Below are 19,539 nucleotides of genomic sequence, written 5' to 3'. Positions count from 1 at the left end.
CTTGTACAGCTTACAGAACTGTGAGCCAAATAAACCGCTTTTCTTTTTTTTTTTTTTTTGAGATGGAGTCTCGCACTGTCACCCAGGCTGGAGTGCAGTGGCTCGATCTCAGCTCACTGAAAGCCCCGCCCCCCAGGTTCACGCCATTCTCCTGCCTCAGCATCCCAAGTAGCTGGGACTACAGGCGCCCACCACCACGCCCGGCTAATTTTTTTGTATTTTTAGTAGAGACGGGGTTTCACCGTGTTAGCCAGGATGGTCTCGATCTCCTGACCTTGTGATCCACCTGCCTCGGCCTCCCAAAGTGCTGGAATTACAGGCGTGAGTCGCCATGCCCAGCACCTCTTTATAATTACCCAGCCTCAGATATTCCTTTAGAGCAATGCAAAACAAACTAATACAGGGACCAAACTAGTCTCTATGGTTCTTTTACTGCGGTCTGATTACAGGGTTCATAAACTTTCTTCATTAGGAACGATGGTAACGTCAGAATTTTATATCATAAACATTAAGTTTCCAACCAGTGAAACTTCAAGTAGTTCATAACAAACTCATCTCATCATAGCAAAGTATTTTATCAGCCTTTATTTCCTATAGATATTTTATAATTTAGCAGTATAGTAATAGTTTTAAGTTGGCATTTGTTAGCATTTAATTTTAAGCATTTTTAAAGTTTTTGTCATCACTGACTGAAGTCATGACAAATAAAGAAGGTAATAAAATCTCTATTAAATCACTGCCGTAATTACTGTGATTAATATAGCCTGATCTTAATAGTGAAATGTTTAGGAACAGTTTCTCAGGTGTGAAAGACTTTAAAATTTTGCTCTTTCTGGACCGAAGAACAATAGAGATTTGATCAAGTAAATGTGCCTATAAAGGATAACTTCTTTTTTTTACCAAGATTATACAATTTCTATTTATGTTTAAAATCAAATATGATAACCGTATCAATTATACATTAAGAAAGCCATATTTAGGAACCAACTCATTATTCTGAAACCTGGTAAATGAAGGGAAAGAATGAAACATATATTCTATCTCTGCTTTATGAGCTGACTGTTAAACCCACAAAATTGCACCTACCTCTAGCCAAAAGGAGTCCAATAAGGCCAGCAAAACCAATAACACCAAGTCTTGGAAAAAATCCAGGAGGTGCATTTTGGAGATAATCATAGCTGTCTACAATAGAATTAGACCAGGAAGCAGTTCCATAAATTTCTCATTAAAAAACAAAACAAAAAGTCTTATACAGTATATAATATGTATATATAATATCAAGGGCTTTTCAAATCACATATTCTCTGCATTCTGCTACTGTACTTCTTTTCAACATATTCTTTTTATGTAACATATAAACAAGATTTACTATTCACATAACAAGTGTCCAATTTTCTTTTCTTTTCTTTTCTTTTCTTTTTTTTTGAGATGCAGTTTTGCTCTTGTTGCCCAGGCTGGAGTGCAATGGTATGATCTCAGCTCACAGCAACCTCTGCCTCCCGAGTTCAAGCGATTCTCCTGCCTCAGCCTCGAGTAGCTGGGATTCCAGGCGCCCACCACCTCACCCGGCTAACTTTTGTATTTTTAGTAGAGATGTGCTTTCACCATGTTGGCTAGGCTGGTTTCGAACTCCTGACCTCAGGTGATCCACCCGCCTCAGCTTCCCAAAGTGCTGGGATTACAGGTGTGAGCCACTGCGCCTGCCTGCAAGTGTCCAATTTTCAACTACCTTTGGTCCAACAACTTACTGACAATGAAGTAATGTTAAATTACTTTCATATTCCTGAAAGCAACAGATCTGAATCAGCAATTTGCACAGGGAGGAATACAAACACAGGGATCCTATGCTATTCAAATCCTTGTTATGTAAACACAAAAACAGAATAGATTTGGATAAATCTTTGGATAGATCTATTGCTATCTGAAGCTTTGCTACTTGCTCTCTGAAACTCAGGAACCAAAAACAAGCTGTGAGTGGTGGCTCATCCCTATAAGCTCAACACTTTTCAAGGGTAAGGCAGAAGAATCACTTGAGTCCAGGAGTTCAAGGCTGCAGTGAGCTAGGTCCGCACCACTGTACTCCAGCCTGACAGCCTGAGCCACAGAGCAAGACACAGCCTCTAAAAAAAAAAAAAAAAAAAAAAAGGCCAGGCACTGTGGCTCACTCCTGTAATCCCAGCACTTTGGGAGGCCGAGGGGGGAGGATCACAAGGTCAGGAGTTCGAGACCAGCCTGACCAACATGGTAAAACCCCATCTCTACTAAAAATACAAAAAAATTAGCTGGGCGTGGTGGCACATGCCTGTAATCCCAGCTACTCAGGAGGCTGAGGCAGGAGAATTACTTGAACCCGAGAGGTGGAGGCTGCAGTGAGCCAAGATCATGCCACTGCACTCCAGCCTGGGTGACAGAGTGAGACTCCTCAAAAGAAAAAAAAAAAGAAATCAAATACCTTAGACTCAGAAAAATAAGTATCCTTTGCCATCTGAACTCATTATTCAAACTGAAGAACAGAATAAATTTGGATAATAAAGGAAACTTGTAAGTTCACTCAGGAAATAGCCACTGTTGACCACCGCTGATGGTGATAGAATCAATAAAAATAAGTACAACATGTGAACCTATTCATCATGCCTGAACATGCCTTCTGACTTCATTCACATAATGCCTCCTCTCCTTTCCACTGAGCCAATCCCACCTCATAAAAGCCAGCTTGAGTCCTACCTCTACACAAAAGCCTTTCCTAAGCTCATCAGTCCATACCTCTCTCCCTCCTCTAAAGTCCCATCATATTTATTCTCTGTACCATCACTTGGTACCTAATCCTATAGTACTCTGTGTTTAATTATTCAGGTGTGTATCTGGTGTCTCCCCAAGGAGAATGTAAGCTCCATAATGATGGATTGCTTATACTCCTGTGTTATCTTCCTTCAGTGGTAATAACGGATGTTCATTCAATAGATATTTATTAAGAATGATGACCGGGTGTGGTGGTTCACACCCGTAATCCCAGCACTTTGGGAGGCCAAGGTAGGAGGACTGCTTGAGTCCAGGAGTTCAAGAACAGCCTGGGCAACATGGCAAAACCCTGTCTCTCCAAAAAGTTTTAAAAAAATTAGCCAGGGGTGGTGATGCATGTCTGTGGTCCCAGCTACTTGGGAGGCTGAGGTGGGAGGATTGCTTCAGTCCAGGAGGTCAAGGCTGCAGTGAGCTATGATCATGCCACTACACTACAGCCTAGGTGACTGAGACCCTGTCTCCAAACAAAAACAGGCCAGGCGTGGTGGCTCACGCCTGTAATCCCAGCACTTTGGGAGGCTGGTGAGGGCAGATCACAAAGTCAGGAGTTCAAGACCAGCCTGACTAACATGGTGAAACCCCGTCTCTACAGAAAATACAAAAATTAGCCAGGCATAGTGGCGTGTGCCTGTAATCCCAGCTACCCAGGAGGCTGGGGCAGGAGAATCACTTGAACCTGGGAGGCAGAGGTTGCAGTGAGCCGAGATCATGCCATTGCACTCCACCCTGAGCAACAGAGCAAGACTCCGTCTCAAAAAAAAAAAAAAAAATCACACTGCCAGGAGTTGATAAATATTGGATGAATTAACAAATGATTTTTAGCTAGGTCATGACTTAAACAAAGCCCTTGTCTCCTTCTCAATCTCATCTTCAGCACTCCCTATCTGCTTAGGGTTCCTCAAACATCCAATACCAACTCACACCTCTAAGCCTGATCATGCTGCGACCAGTGCGCAATGCCTGCTTCCAGCAGTCCCATCCCCACCTTTTGGTGTGGCTAACACTGTTCCTTCAAGATTCACTTCAGAAATCCTTCCCTGACTGCTCCCACCTCCTCAATTTCTATTAAACTAATTTCCTTCCTCTGAACCTTCAATAACGGTCTGTGATTATCTCTGTATTTGCACTAGTACTGAATAATGTGTTACATGCATCTCAGTGGTTGTGACCACTGTCTTAACCAATCTCAATTTTCAAGGTCTGGCAGAATGGTGACTTAGGAAATATATGCAGAACTGAAGTAATAAACTGGAAAATTCAGTAATTCTGTCCCCTAAGTAATACCAGATACATGCCAGTTTTCCTTTTCCTGGGTTCTTTGGGAAATGTGATCATTTTAAATACGACTATAGGACTTGTATTATGTTTGCATTAATTACTGTCTGGCCTGTTACTTATTTTGCCTTTAGCCTGGTTTTTACTTTCCATCCTCTAGTCTGGGTCATTTGAGGCAATTTTTTACTTCCCTTTATTTTTGCCTACTAGCCCAGTGTTGCTCAATTCTAGATGTGTACACAGAGCAGTTGACAGAGGGACACCCAGATGGCTGTGGTGAGCTGGGCCAAAGTGGGTAAATCACAAAGAAAGGGGAAAGAAGAGATGTTTTAAGACTGCACAGAGTCTGGGCAACAAAGTGAGACCCTGTCTCTACAAAAAAATGGAAAAAATTAGCTGGGTGTGATGGCACATGCCTGTAATCCTAGTTATTCAGGAGGATGAGCTGGGAGGATTGCTTGAGCCCAGGAAGTCGAGGCTGCAGTGAGCTATGATCACGTCACTGCATTCCAGCCTAGATGACAGAGTAAGATCCTGTCTCAGAAAAATTTAAACAAGAGACCTCTCAGCCACACACGTACAGATAAAAGACTATATCAGGAGTTCTCTAGTTTCCTCAGATAAAAATGAAGATAATAAGGTATCTGTCAGGTTGTTATGAGGATTAAATTAATATATATATATATATATTTCAAATTTTTGTGGGTACATAGTAGGTATATATACTTACGGAGTAAAGGAGGTATTTTGGTTCAGCCATACAATGCATAATAATCACATCAGGGTAAATGAGGTATCCTTTACCTCAAGTATTTATCATTTTTCTTTGTGTTACAAGCATCCCAATTCTACTCTTTTAGTTTATTTACAATAACTAAAAGAGTATAGCTTTTTTAGTTAAATAAAATGTACAATAAGCCAGGCACGGCGGCTCACACCTGTAATCCCAGCACTTTGGGAGGCCGAGGTGGGTGGATCGCCTGAGGTCAGGAGTTTGATACCAGCCTGACCAATATGGTGAAACCCGTCTCTACTAAAAATACAAAAAATAGGCTGGGCGTGGTGGTGTGCGCCTGTAGTGCTAGCTATTCGGGAGGCTGAGACAGAATTGCTTGAACCTGGGAGGCGGAGGTTGCAGTGAGCCAAGACAGTGCCACTGCACTCCAGCCTGGGCAACAGAGTGAGAATCTGTCTCATAGAAATAAAAAATAATAAAATAATAAAAAATAAAATGTACAATAAAGTCTTGTTGACTGCAGTCACCCTACTGTGCTATCAAATACTAAGTATTATTCATTCTAACTATATTTTTGTACTCATTAACCATCCTTACTCCTCCCCCAATAAACTGGAATTTTTAAAGCACTTAGAATAGTACCTGACATATAAGTCTTAAATAAGTGTTTATGAAATTAATAAAATTAAGATGTTACTTATTAACATGCCTTAATAATTTAAAGAACCAGTAGGGGGCCGGGTACAGTGGCTCACACCTATAATCCCAATACTTTGGGCCAAGGTGGGCAGATCACTTGAGGTCAGGAATTTGAGACCAGCCCGGCTAACAAGGTGAAACCCTGTCTCTACTAAAAATACAAAAATTAGCTGGACATGGGGCGCACGCTTGTAATCCCAGCTACTCGGGAAGCTGAGGTGGGAGAATCGCTTGAACCTGAGAGACAAAGGTATTAGTGAGCTGAGATTGTGTCACTGCACTCTAGCCTGAGTGACAGTGAGATTTTGTCTCAAAAAAAAAAAAAGAACCAGTAGGCAGCTATTACTATGTCTGTCTTCTAATGATAAATTTATCTGACAGTCTCAGAAATATCAGGACATCAATACACTATGATGATCTTAGCAAAGAAATAAACTGTATTCATGTTTATTTTGTTCTATCATGGAAACAAACCCTTGTAAAAACAAGATTTTGTTTCCGAGATACTGAATAAGGGGAATGAAATACGATTGGCAGCTTTACTAATTCACCAGTCTCTGATGAACAGTAGTCAGAACATGGACTGTGAATCCAGTTTGTGAGTATATGTGATAAGTGGCCCACAACTGAAAAACAATCAAGGAAAATAAAACCAAATGAAAAAAAAAATGTAAGAACACTATCAATTATGCAATAAGACCTTTCACAGGAGTACCAGCTCAGCTCCTTCCTGCTTCAAAACTTCTAGAGCATGTAATTGCAATGCAAATGAACTATTCCGATTCAGAAAATCTATTGATGAATTAGTATGGTGTATTACACTGCACCTGGAAATGAGATTCTTTTTTTTTTTTTTAAGCAGTGTATCTGTACTTGCCCAAGAATCCTAACGATCTGGAAGAGACTTACCTGACTATTTGGGGACACTAGTTGCCTGAAATCTGATGAAAACAACAGTTCCTCTTCCCAGAAAAATCCACATAGCTCTGAAATTCTGCATATACTTTTAAGGAATCCACAGATTTCTTGGAGCTCATTCATGGAACTCCGATTAAAGAGTTCAATGTTAATGAAGTAGCTGATTATGCCTAATTTAAAATCAACTTACCTAACCCCCATTGAACCAAATTTTGCATCTTGGGCTTAGTTTGGGAGTACGTTTCCTAAAAAGGTAAAAAGAAACTGAATGAAACTATTCACAGGATCTGCTGATTAGAAAGTTAACAGAATAAATATACTTGTCTTTACTGAATAAATTATCATGTTATTAACACTTTTTGAACAAAGGGATACACTGTCTATCTGGGTCTTTTTGTTTGTTTTTCCTATTATAATCTTCCCTTCACTGCAAATAACTCAGCAGAATGGCTTATTACTGCCACAGGAAGCAGATTCCAAGCAGAGTGGTTTCAACAATCCAGCCGTTTCACTCTTCCATTAAAATGGAAAAAACAGACTAAAAACCAATCTCCTTGATACTTAACTGGCAAGCTTTTCTCCATGAGATTAAATCTGTCTTTCATATTAACTACTTCCTGATCTGCCATTAATTAGAGCCTACATCTGGAAACTGCCCATTTGAAGCAAGAATGACCAGCTTTAATGAGACAAAGAAGCCTACAGCCCAAAGCAAATGAGGTGTCAACATTCTCTTAAAAACAATAAAAAGGCTTTGTGGCCAGGAATGATGGCTCCCTCCTGTAATCCCAGCACTTTGGGAAGCCAAGTTGGGCAGATCACCTGAGGTCAGGAGTTGGAGACCAGCCTGACAAACATGGTGAAACCCTGTCTCTACTAAAAATACAAAAATTAGCCGGGTGTGGTGGCACGTGCCTCTAGTCCTAGCTACTCAGGAGGCTGAAACAGGAGAGTCACTTGAATCCAGGAAGCGGAGGTTGCAGTGAGCCGAGATGGTGCCACTGCACTCCAGCCTGGGTGACAGAGCGAGACTCTGTCTCCAAAAAAAAAAAAAAAAAGGCTTTGTACATGAACATCACATGATCCTAAAGAAAACAAGGGGACCGCTAGAAGGTACCCACCTTCAAGAAGTCTACAGTGAAGACAAGAAGAAATACATGGGTATCAGAAGGTATCAAAACTAGTTGCCATTTGGAAAAGGATTTTTTTATTTTTATTTTTATTAATTTTTTTTTTTTTGAGATAGAGTTTCGCTCTTGTCGCCCAGGCTGGAGTGCAGTGGCGCAATCTCTGCTCACTGCAACCTCCGCCTCCTGGGTTCAAGTGATTGTCCTGCCTCAGCCTCCTGAGTAGCTGCGATTACAGGCGCCCACCACCACACCCAGCTAATTTTCGTATTTTTGGTAGAGACAGGGTTGCACTATGTTGGTCAGGCTGGTCTCCAACTCCTGACCTCAGGTGATCCGCCTGCCTCAGCCTCCCAAAGTGCTGGGATTATAGGCGTGAACCACTGCACCCCGCCTGGAAAAGGATTTGTTTTGTGTACTTCAGTTCAAGTCAGGACAAGCTATCCTCATTCTTTTAAATGACCTGAAACAATAAATGCCGAATTAGGCAGAAGATCTAAAGAACTGAGTATCACTTCATTAGAATCCATTATTTCACACCTGTAATCCCAGTACTTTGGGAGGCTAAGGCAGGAGTATCTCGTGAGGTCAGGAATTTGAGACCAGCCTGGACAACAGCAGAGACCCCATCTCTACAAAAAAATAAAAATATTAGCTGGGCATGGTGGTATGTGTCTGTAGTCCGAGCTACTTGGGAGGCTGAGGTGGGCAGATCTCTTGAGCCCAGGAGTTCGAGATCAGCCTGGGCAACACGGTGAAACCTTGTCTCTACTAAAAAAAAAAAAAAAGAAAAAAGAAAAGAAAGGAAAGGAAAGGAAAAGAAAAGAAAGGAAAGGAAAGGAAAGGAAAAGAAAAGAAACGAAACCTTCAGATCAATATCTAGAATGATTGCCCACTTCTTTTGATAGCTTAATATTTTTACTATTAAAAAAAATTAAGGCTGGGCACAGTGGGTCATGCCTGTAATCTCAGCACTTTGGGAGGCCGAGGTGGGTGGATCACAAGGTCAAGAGATCAAGACCATCCTGGCCAACATGGTGAAATCCCGTCTCTACTAAAAATACAAAAATTAGCTGGGTGTAGTGGCAGATGCCTGTAGTCCCAGCTACTTGGCAGGCTGAGGCAGCAGAATCACTTGAACCCGGGAGGTGGAGGTTGCAGTGAGCTGAGACTGCGCCACTGCACTCCAGTCTGGCGACAGAGCGAGACTCCGTCCCCAAAAAAAAAACAAAAAACAAAAACAAACTTAAATTGGTTCTTCAAGAAAAGGGCCAGAAATTCCTGGTCTGAAAAAGGAACCAGGAATTAGAAATATTTCTATTCACGAAGACTTTGTTCTACCCAGGAAAATAAAACCATTATAATTACAAAAGCTATTATAATTACAAGAAAGTTTTTATATTTAGTAGTAGTGGAAATAAACATGTAGATAACTAATCTATCATCCAGAGAGCTATTTTGCTGCACTGAGTATCACGCATGGAAGAAAAGGTAAAAAACAAAAAGCAACCTTAGGCTAAAAGGTACAAAGTACTTTTATTGCCAAAAAAAAAAAAAAAAGACAGACTACAAATAACAGTAGTCATGCCTACATGATACAAAAATATCCACACAAATTTGCTGACTATATCTTAACTACCAGAAGTTTAAAAATCTTTTAGAACAAGAGAATAAAGTCTAGTCATTTTACAACACATTATGTATAAAGTCTTTAGGTATTACTTAACTCAATAATATGGTTATGATACTTAAGTATAATGGCCTAATTTATATTGTTGATAGAGTCCATGCTTACTATTTTCTTTCTAAATTGGTGAACAAAAGTTCAACAGCAGCATAGGCAAAGGAAATTAAAAATTTTTAAACAAGCTCTGGATGAAAATTGAATTTAGGCCAGGCATGGTGGCTCACACCTGTAATCCCAGCACTTGAGGAGGCCAAGGTGGGCAGATCACTTGAGGTCAGGAGTTCGAGATCAGCCTGGCCAACATGGCGAAACCCCATCTCTACTAAAAATACAAAAATTAGCCAGGCATGGTGGCTCGTGCCTATAATCCCAGCTATTCGGGAGGCTGAGGTGGGAGAATTGCTTGAACCCGGGAGGTGGAGGTTGCAGTGAGCCGAGAGCACACTACTGCACTCCAGCCTGGGCAACAGAGCGAGAATCCATCTCAAAAAACAAACAAAATAAAAAAACAAAAACCAAAAAACCAAAAAGACTAAATTTATAAATCTCAAGCAAGGTAAATCTAGACAATTTCCCACACATCTACATCTATTAGTTTTTATTAAATTTGTCCTCAATTTTCAAAATCAGGATCAAGTATAGCAAATATATGTATCAAAGCCTACAAAAGCATTCTATAGATTGTAAACGTTGGTTACTTATGTTAAAAATCACATAAATACTTTTCATTTACGTAATGACAAATGCCTGACCTAAAACCCAGGCAGGGACAGACACCCATCTGTATATGTAGTTCTTTGGTCACTAGGACAAACAGTTCAGTAATCTAGTATGGAATTCTACCCTATTTTAGTATCTACCCTCCTATTATGGCATTCAAAATGCCATATCCACTCCTGGTTTAAGTGGCACTGATTTGTATACTGGGGGAGAAAAACTTCCCAATTTTTATGTAAATGTTTACACTGCATCTTTTTCCTTTGTTTAGAGTTCCAGGCCACAAGCTTCCCCTGGTAGACAACAATGTTTTCATAACTGCAAGCAACAAGGTAGTTCCTAGCCCCTCTGCTCTCTAGTCAAGGTGTTACGCACTGCCCAGGGAGAGGGAAATTCTCTCTGCAGCTGTGGCAACAGCTGTCACCAGGAAGCTAGAGCATCTCTACACTCCCTCCTCAGATGGCACTGAAGAACATCTGTAAGTCAGGCACTTTTAACTTGGAGCCTGTTATTTAAAATTTTTTTGTGGGTATGCAGTAGGTACACACATTTATGAGGTACATGAGACGTGCTGACACAGGCATGCAATGTGAAATAAGCACAATATGGAGAATGGGGAATTCATCCCCTCAAGCATTTATCCTTAGTGTTACAAACAATCCAATTACACTCTTTAAGTTATTTTAAAATGTACAATTAAATTATTGACTGTAGTCACCCTGTTGTGCTATCAAATAGTAGGTTTTATTCATTCTTGCTATTTTTTTTTTTGCACCCAGTAGCCATCCCCACCTTTCCCCTAGACCCCCACTACCCTTCCCAGCCTCTGTCAGCCATCTCAGGGCCCTTTATCATGCCTTTTTCCAAAAACATGCAGCCAATACAGACTTTTCTCTATTGACTCTAAACAGAAATGCGTTCACTCCATTTTCAGAACAGTTGTACCTGACACCAGGTTGTGTATGGCTCGCAATAGTGTCGGAGCTGTGAGATGCTTTCTTCAAGCTGGCTCCTTGCCTCCTCCACATACTTCGATTGACCCTCGGGAACTGAATAGAGTGAAAGCTGCACACATTAAAACAAAACAAATATTTAATAGACGTATTGTCTACAGGATAAATTTACCAAATTTGTAAGTATTTAATATAATATTCCTAATAATTCATGAATTACAGTGACTCTGTGGTCGGGTGTGGTGGTTCACGCTTGTAATCCCAGCACTTTGAGAAGCCAAGGCAGGCGGATCACTTAAGGTCAGGAGTTCGAGACCAGCCTGGCCAACATGCCGAAACCCCATCTCTACTAAAAATACAAAACTTAGCCAGATGTTGCGGTTGGCGCCTGTAATCCCAGCTACTCGAGAGGCTGAGGCAGGATAATCACTTGAACCTGGGAAGTGGAGGGAGCGGTAAGCCAAGATCTTGCCACTGCACTCCAGCCTGGGCGAGAGCGAGACTCCATCTCAAAAATAGTAATAATAACACTTCATGAATTCCAGTGACTCTTAAGGGTTACGAGCAACCTGAACTTTACCTCGAACCATCTCTGCACCTTATTTCCTTAATCAACAAGGCCAAGGCCAAAAGGGCAGGGCTATGAGGTGTCCTACCTTCTCCCCACCCACTGACTGCAAACAAAGCAGCTCCTCTTTATCCATTTTATATACTGGTATTTGGTATTCCACCTTAGATTGAGTTTGGAAAAAGGATTTTATTACTCTAAAGGGTGGGTAAAGGGGTTAAAAAAGCTTGAGAGTAACCAAAGGGCATGTCATTCAGTTCAAATGATTGGTCTGATGTTAATCAAAGCAGGAGAGCAGGTTTGTTCCCCACCCAGAGAACTTCTCACAGCCACGGCTGGCTGCCTTCTTCACCCTCAAAAAATGCCACTGTGCCAAGGCCTGAGAAGAGAGTAAAGGGCAAAAGATAAGCTAATTAGCTTTATGTAAACACCAATCAAGTAACCCTACCCAGGACTGAAGGTAGATCCTTACCTCACTTTATTCAAAGGCAACAGAAACTGAATATCCAAAATAGTTATGGGAAGTACAGACCAAAAAGGAATGTAAACAGTAGAGAGAAGATTTCTTGTTTTTTTAAGTTTAGTATTTATTAAGTATATACTTATGAGCGTCTCCTCCAGCCAAGAAACAGAAAGGATCCAGATCTCTAATTTCTTAGAGAAGAAAAAATGTGAGTATCTTTTTGGCTTGATAAGAATCAAGATAAGCCAAGAATCAGAGAGACCACTTAGAAAAGTGAGTTGTGCTTATAACCTATCTGGACACAGTGGATTCCCCAGTAAACATTTATAAAGTATTCCTTAATTGTGCCCTTAGCTAAGTATCATTAAAGTTTACCTGTTGAAAAAGCCATAGTTTAATAATTTCCCACAAATTAAACAAACTATAAGGAAATATATTTTCTCCGTTTAAATGTCTTCCGGCTGGGCACGGTGGCTCACGCTTCTAATCCCAGAACTTTGGGAGGCTGAGGCGGGTGGATCACCTGAGGTCAGAAGTTTGAGACTAGCCTGGCCAACATGGTGAAACCTCGTCTCTACTAAAAATACAAAATTAGCCAGGCGTGGTGGCACATGCCTATAATCCCAGCTACTTGGGAGGCTGAGGCAGGAAAATGGCTTGAACCCAAGAGAAGGAGGTTGCAGTGAGCTGAGATCACACCATTACACTCCAGCCTGGGCAACAAGAGCGAAACTCTGTCTCTAAATAAATAAATAAATAAATAAATAAATAAATAAATGTCTTTTAAACAGTCACATCTTCCTGATATACAATTTGAAAAAAATTATCCTACAGTAACTAAATCAGACACTCAAAATATATCACAACATGAACAACATGTTACCTCATCAACCTTCACGGAATTTTTGGGAGGTGAGTCCTTTTTTGGTGCTGCATAGACTTTGAAGGTGAGCAAGCTCAGGCTGGCTGGCCCCACGGACCTCTGAATTACCTGAAATGCAGAAGCAATCTTAAACCTTCTATCTTACAAACCGAATGTGAAGAATGTGAGCATATTTATAACCTCAGCCACTCCACACCCTGAAAAGCTTACTGTGCTTTATTTTAATTTATTTTTATGTTTTCGAGATGGAGTCTTGCTCTGTTGCCCAGGCTGGGCTGTAGTGGCGTGATCTCAGCTCACTGCAACCTCCACCTCCCAGGTTCAAGCGATTCTCCTACCTTAGCCTCCCAAGTAGCTGGGATTACAGGCGTCTGCCACCACACCCGGCTAATTTTTGTATTTTTAGTAGAGATGGGGTTTCGCCATGTTGGCCAGGCTGGTCTTAAACTCCCGACCTCGGGTAATCCGCCCGCCTCGGCCTCCCAAAGTGCTGGGATTATAGGCGTGAGCCACTGCATCTGGCCTACAAAATATATTTTTTAAAAATCAGCCAGGCATGGTGGTATGTGCCTGTAGTCCCAGCTACTCAGGAGACTGAGGTGGGAGAACTCTTGAGTTTGAGGCTGCAGTAAGCCATGATTATGCCACTACACTACAGCCTGGGCAACAGAGTGAGACTCTGTTTCACACACACAAAATAACTGCTCCAAAAAAAAAAAAAAAAAAATGATGGGCTGAGAGGAGGGGAGAGTTATGGGTTTATTAATTTAAACTGTAAATATAAAAAAATCTGCTCACGCCTGTAATCCCAGCACTTTGGAAGGCAGAGGCAGGTGGATCACCAGGTCAAGCGTTCGAGACCAGCCTGACCAACATAGTGAAATCCCGTCTCTACTAAAAATACAAAAAAAAAAAAAAAAAAAAAAAAGAAAAGAAATTTAGCGGGGCATGGTGGCAGGTGCCCATAATCCCAGCTACTCAGAAGGCTAAGGCAGGAGAATCACTTGAACCTGGGAGGTGGAGGTTGCAGTGAACCGAGATTGTGCCACTGCACTCCAGCCTGGGTGACAGTGCCAGACTCCATCTCAAAAAAAAAAAAAAAAAAAAAAAAAAAAAAAATTCGGACCCCTCCTGTGAAGGTCGTGGCAGTTTTCTAGGAGGGATATTGCTCTCCTTAGGTTGTATCCTGGTGCTGCTGGTTCTGCCTAATAACTGTGATGGGCACAAACCACACGAACAAATGTAGCTGGCTAACACGTATTGCAGAAGCAAAAGAAATCTATAGCAAAACTGCCTTGAAATTAAGACCTCAAGCTGCATACTTAATACTTCAAGATGTATCAATTATTTTTAAACCAGTTAAAGTAATAACCACTCTTTTTTTTCTTAATGGCTTTCAGCTCTTTATTTGCTTCTGAAATATGGGAATTTGCAGGCATACATTTCAACAGACATCTTTGTTATATTTTAGCTAGTATTACGCTTTGCATTACAGAACAGCCTTGTCTTTCACATTATAGGCACTGCAAATCTCAGTAATATGATTTCCAAGATACTAAATCATGCCTAAATAGTTAGACAGAAATCAATCACTCATTTATTTTTCATCTCTCCTCCATCCATTTCCTTTGTCTCATTTGAGCAGGAAATAAACAATTATTGAGCATGCCTTGTGTGTTAGGTACAGCCACAGAAATAGGAATATGGAGTAAGACATATCCTCACCCTGAAAGGGCTTCCATTCTGGTAGGAAGAACTCGATAGATGTAAAAAAATGGACAAACTTTTTTTTTTTTTTTTTTTTACACAGGGTCTTACACTGTTGCCTAGGCTAGAGTGCAGCGGCAGGATGTCTGCTCACTGCAACCTCCCCATCCCAGGTTCAAGCACTCCTCCGATCTCAGTCTCCCAAGTAGCTGGGACTATAGGAGTGCACCACCATGCCCAGCTAATGTTTGTATTTTTTTGTAGAGACAGGGTTTTGCCATGTTGCCCAGGCTGGTCTCAAACTCCTGGATTCAAACGATCCACCCACCTTGGCCTCCCAAAGTGCTGAGATTATAGGCATGAGCCACTGCACTTGGCCTGGGACGAATTAAAAAATAAAATAAGGGAGGCTGAGGCACAAGAATCGCTTGAACCCGGGAGGTGGGGATTGCAGTGAGCCAAGATACTGCCACTGCACTCCAGCCTGGGCGACAGAGCGAGACTCTGTCTCAAAAAAATAAATAAATAAAATAAAAGTGATAGGGGAGGGGCAGGCAGGGAAATGCTGGGTAGAGAAGGGCATGGTCCCTGGCTAGGGCTCCACCCCGGGCCTGTGCCCACAGACCTAGGTGAGGACAGGCATTTCTGTTTTTGTGCCCAAATGCTGCATTTCCCAAGACTACCCTGGCCCACCACACCCCCAATCTCGTGCCTATAAAAACCCCGAGACCCTAGCGCACAGGCACACAAGTGGCTGGACGTCGAGAGGAACACACCGGCAGAAGAGCACACAAGCAGCTGGACGTCAAGAGAAGCAGAGGCGAGGAAGAACACACCAGCAGAAGAACACACTGACAGACGCCGGCAGGCCACCAACAGCAGAATGGCAGGACAACGCAGAGTTTGGCTGAGGGCAGTCGGAGGACAGCCCGGCTGCTAAGCGGTCTGACTCCAGGGGAAAACCACCTTCCCACTCCATATCCCTTCTGGCTCTGTTTCCATCTGCTGAGTGCTACTCCCACCATTCAATAAAACCTTGCACTCATTCTCCAAGCCCACGTGTGATCCTATTTTTCTGGTATACTCAGGCAAGAACCCCAGGATACAGAAAGCCCTCTGTTCTTGCGATAAGGCAGAGGGTCTAATTGAGCTGATGAACACAAGCTGCCTACTGACAGCAAAACTAAAAGAGCACATGGTAACACATGCCCACTGGGGCTTCAGAAGCTGTAAACATCCACCCTTAGATGCTACCATGGGGTTGGAGCCCACACTCCCCACAACCTGCCCGTCTGCCTGCTTCCTCTAGGGGTTTTTGGCAGTGGGGCACCTAAGAAGTGAGCCACACCCCCATCACATACCCTGTAAGAGGGACAAGGGAAATTTCCTCGTTTCAAAAGCATGAATTCTCCCTGCTCTTAGGCAGTTCTACAGAAAGACAAAACAAGCATAGGACATTACAGACAGAGGAATCAGCATGTGTGAAGCCATGAAGCTAGGAAACAGCATGGGAGAAACATAGGGAGTTGGAGTTTTGTGGGAGGGGACAGAGTGACAGAGACTCAGAGAAGCTGGTTGTAGCCAGATCACAATGCGACTCGTGTGGCTCACATGAAAGTCCTCGGTAATAAATACCAAAAGATCTCAAATAAGGATACAATATAGAATCAAGTTTGCCATTTAGAAAGACACATTTCTCAGTGTGGTGGTTTAAGTCATTAAAGGGCCAGATGACCAGTTATGGTGCTGCTAAAACAATGCAGGAAAGAAATGAGGGCCCAAGGAAAGACTGCACAGGAGATGAGAAAGAGGGGAAAGTAGAATTGAGATAGTTTAATAGGCAGAATTAGCAGGACTTAGTGACCAAGGGGAAAGGAGGAGTGACAATGACCTTGGTTTCTTTTTCATTTTTCATTTATTTTTAAATTAATTTTTAAACTGACAAGAATTGTATATATTTATTGTGTACAACATGCTGTTTAGAAATGTGTATACACTGTGGAATGGCTAAATTGAGCTAATTAACATATGCATTACCTCACAATTTTTGTGGAATCTAAAAATGTTGAACTAATAGAAGTAGACAGCACTACTAATAGAAGTAGTAGCTACCAGGGGCAGGGGCTGGGGGGAGTTGGGGATATACGGGTCAAAAGTACAAAGTTTCAGTTAGACAGGACGAGTAGTTCAAGAGATCTGTTGTACAACGTGGTGACTACAGTTAATAACAACGTATTGTATTCTTGAAAATCAGGAAAAGAGTAGATTTTAAGTGACCTTGGAGTTTCTGATGAGTTTTTCTAGTTGGGTGGTGACACAGCATTCCTGAGAGAGGAAGTAGAAAAAGAGGGGCAAGTCTGAGGGAAAAATGATGAGTTGGTTTTGGACATGTTCCAGAGACAGAGAGACAGCTAGAGGTCTAGTCATCTATCTATGTATCTTTTATTTTACTTGAAAAGCTAAAGTAGACAAACTTAGAAACTGTTGTATTTTGGAAATTAAGAAAAAGTTGACCTGAAATTTTAAGTCCATGAGAACATGTTTTTTGGGTCTGGACTTCCTCAGCACTTCAGGGGTGCATTTATTTCTCACAAAGCACAGTAAGGCTGGATGTGGTGGTTCACGCCTGTAATCCCAGCACTTTAGGAGGCCAAGGTGCACGGATTACCTGAGGTCGGAGTTCGAGACCAGCCTGGACAACATGATGAAACCCAGTCTCTACTAAAAATACAAAAATTAGCCAGGCATGGTGGCAGACGCCTGTAATCCCAGCTACTCGGGAGGCTGAGGCAGGAGAATTGCTTGAAACTGGGAGGCGGGGGTTGCAGTGAGCTGAGATTGCACCACTGCACTCCAGCATGGGCAAATATATACATATATATTATATATATTTCTCTCTCTATATATATATGTATATAACTATACATGTAACTATACATATATTACACTCTCTCTATATATTACTATATATATAGTACAGACAGGGTCTCATCATGTTACTCAAGCTGGTCTCGAACTCCTGAGCTCAAGCAATCCTCCCGCCTTGGCCTCCCAAAGTGCTGGGATTACAGGTGTGAGCCAACATGCTCAGCCTATCTTTGATTTTTAAATCTCAGCTCATTCACTTTAACATTTTATTGGATTCTTAATTATTAATTTCTACTTTACCTTTCCCTCTTATCTTACTCGTTTTTCTAGTTTTAATATTATTCTAGGCCTGCCTCCCTTTACTGCCTAAACTGTTTTCTTCTTCCTCTTCTCCTATTAGTTTTCCTCCCTAAGCCCACCCTGGTACCCGTCCCGCAGCAAGAACTGTGGCCACAAGGATGGTAGCACCAAAGAAAGCTGGCTCCTGCAGTGGCCTTCTCAGCTTCCAGCAGGCTCTCAACAGACAAGCAAACAAAACAAAGAAAAAGCAAACCTCACCCCAGGAGACCTGGGAGACCTACAAATGAACACTCCCCAGGGCCATAATTCCTAGGTTGCAGAGAACACATGATTTACTCGAGGATTTCTCAAACTCAGCACTACTGACATTTGGGCTGGGTCCTTCTTCGTCGTGGGGCTGTCCTGTGCACTGCAGGAAGTTTGGCAGCATCCCTAGTCTCTACCCACTAGATGCCAGTAGCACCTCCTCCCAGTCACAACAGTCAAAAACATCTCCAGACACTGCCAAATGTCTCCTGGGGAGCAACTCTCCCACTGAGAACCTCTGATTTACTTGAGTAAGTATTACTTTCTGACATCTCTCACCATCCAGACTTGAAGAAAATCTGTATGTTTTAAAACCCATGGCTTCAAACATAGTGAAAGAAACCAGAACAATCACTACTAGGCAGGGGAGGTGGGAGTTGGAAGTGGACTTACTGAGAAGGGGCACAAGTGAACTTTCTGGGGTGAAATAATCTGTATCTTGATTGGGGTGTGGGTTATTCAAGGTGTATACATTTGTCAAAGCTCAAATTGTACAACTAAGATTGTACAACTTAAAAATCTATGTATTTCACTCTATGTAAATCAGACTTTAAAAAAAATCCATCAGCTCTAGCATACCTAATCCATGCCAAGCTCATTCCTAAGAAGGAGCCAGCCACACACCTGACCATGGTAAGGAACTGGTATAGATCTGTGTGATGGAAACCCATGGGAGGGGCCTTGGTAAAAGGTCCCCAGGCAGACAAGGTTGAAGGTGACGCACTCAACATCTTGGCTGATTCATCTTCCTTTCTGGCATCAAAGGGGGCTCCTCCTGGTGCGAGATGACCCCACCATGCCTCAGCATGCTCACCACCTTTCCCTCTAACAGTAAAAAGGAAGCTGGCCAGACCAGATGTCATCACAAATGGCCATCTTCAACACTGTGTGCCTGCCAGGTGGTTATCATAATTTGTTAGGGCTCATATTGAGTATTCAGGCCAACCTATTCAAAATCAGGATTTAAGAAGGGAAAGGCTAAGATGCGTAGAGATCACCCCAGGACAGTGTAAGGGCACAAAGAGGAGATGAAGAACCTTCTTCAATATTTTGTCTCCCCAAGGAAGAACAATTCAGTTCTTTGAAGAAACACAATCAACTTTCAGGGTCTGGGACATAATAAAAAAAATCTCTAGCTTTATCAACTTTCCTCCTGTTCACACTCTGGATGGGTTGCTTTCTAAGACATGAACACAAAGGTATTCTCTCTCCATGAGGAGTCCTGGCCCATTATGGTATAATGGGACTGAATATACCTCCCAAGAAGTGAAATCTCCCCCAGACTTTTTCTTTTTCCCTTTTTTTTTTTTTTTTTTGAGGCGGAGTCTCCCTCTGTTGCCAGGCTGGAGTGCAGTGGCGTGATCTTGGCTCACTGCAACCTCCGCCTCCCGGGTTCAAGCCATTCTCCTGCCTCAGCCTCCCAAGTAGCTGGGACCACAGGCGCGCACCACCACACGCGGCTAATCTTTGTATTTTTAGCAGAGACGGGGTTTCACCATGTTGGCCAGGATGGTCTCAATCTCTTGACCTCGT

General features: G+C 42.1%; 1 protein-coding gene across 4 annotated transcripts in view; it reads right to left on the bottom strand.

Annotated features, from left to right (window-relative positions):
- APOO (apolipoprotein O) overlaps window positions 1-19,539 on the bottom strand; it is a 71,876-nt gene that overhangs the window by 33,215 nt on the left and 19,122 nt on the right. For 3 of the 4 annotated variants that reach the window (XM_003917507.3, XM_009197342.2, XM_003917508.3), the window contains exons 2-5: window positions 12,826-12,933; window positions 10,904-11,023; window positions 6,618-6,672; window positions 1,087-1,182 (exon numbers count right to left, since the gene is read on the bottom strand). In XM_003917507.3, coding sequence (XP_003917556.1) covers window positions 1,087-1,182; window positions 6,618-6,672; window positions 10,904-11,023; window positions 12,826-12,933 — 379 coding nt within the window. The remainder of the gene's footprint in view (window positions 1-1,086; window positions 1,183-6,617; window positions 6,673-10,903; window positions 11,024-12,825; window positions 12,934-19,539) is intronic. The other variant, XM_009197343.2, reaches the window with a different exon arrangement.

Source organism: Papio anubis, chromosome X (assembly GCF_008728515.1).
Source record: "Papio anubis isolate 15944 chromosome X, Panubis1.0, whole genome shotgun sequence".
In the NCBI taxonomy this organism is placed as follows: domain Eukaryota; kingdom Metazoa; phylum Chordata; class Mammalia; order Primates; family Cercopithecidae; genus Papio; species Papio anubis.
This window is presented reverse-complemented; position numbering and strand designations above follow the sequence as displayed.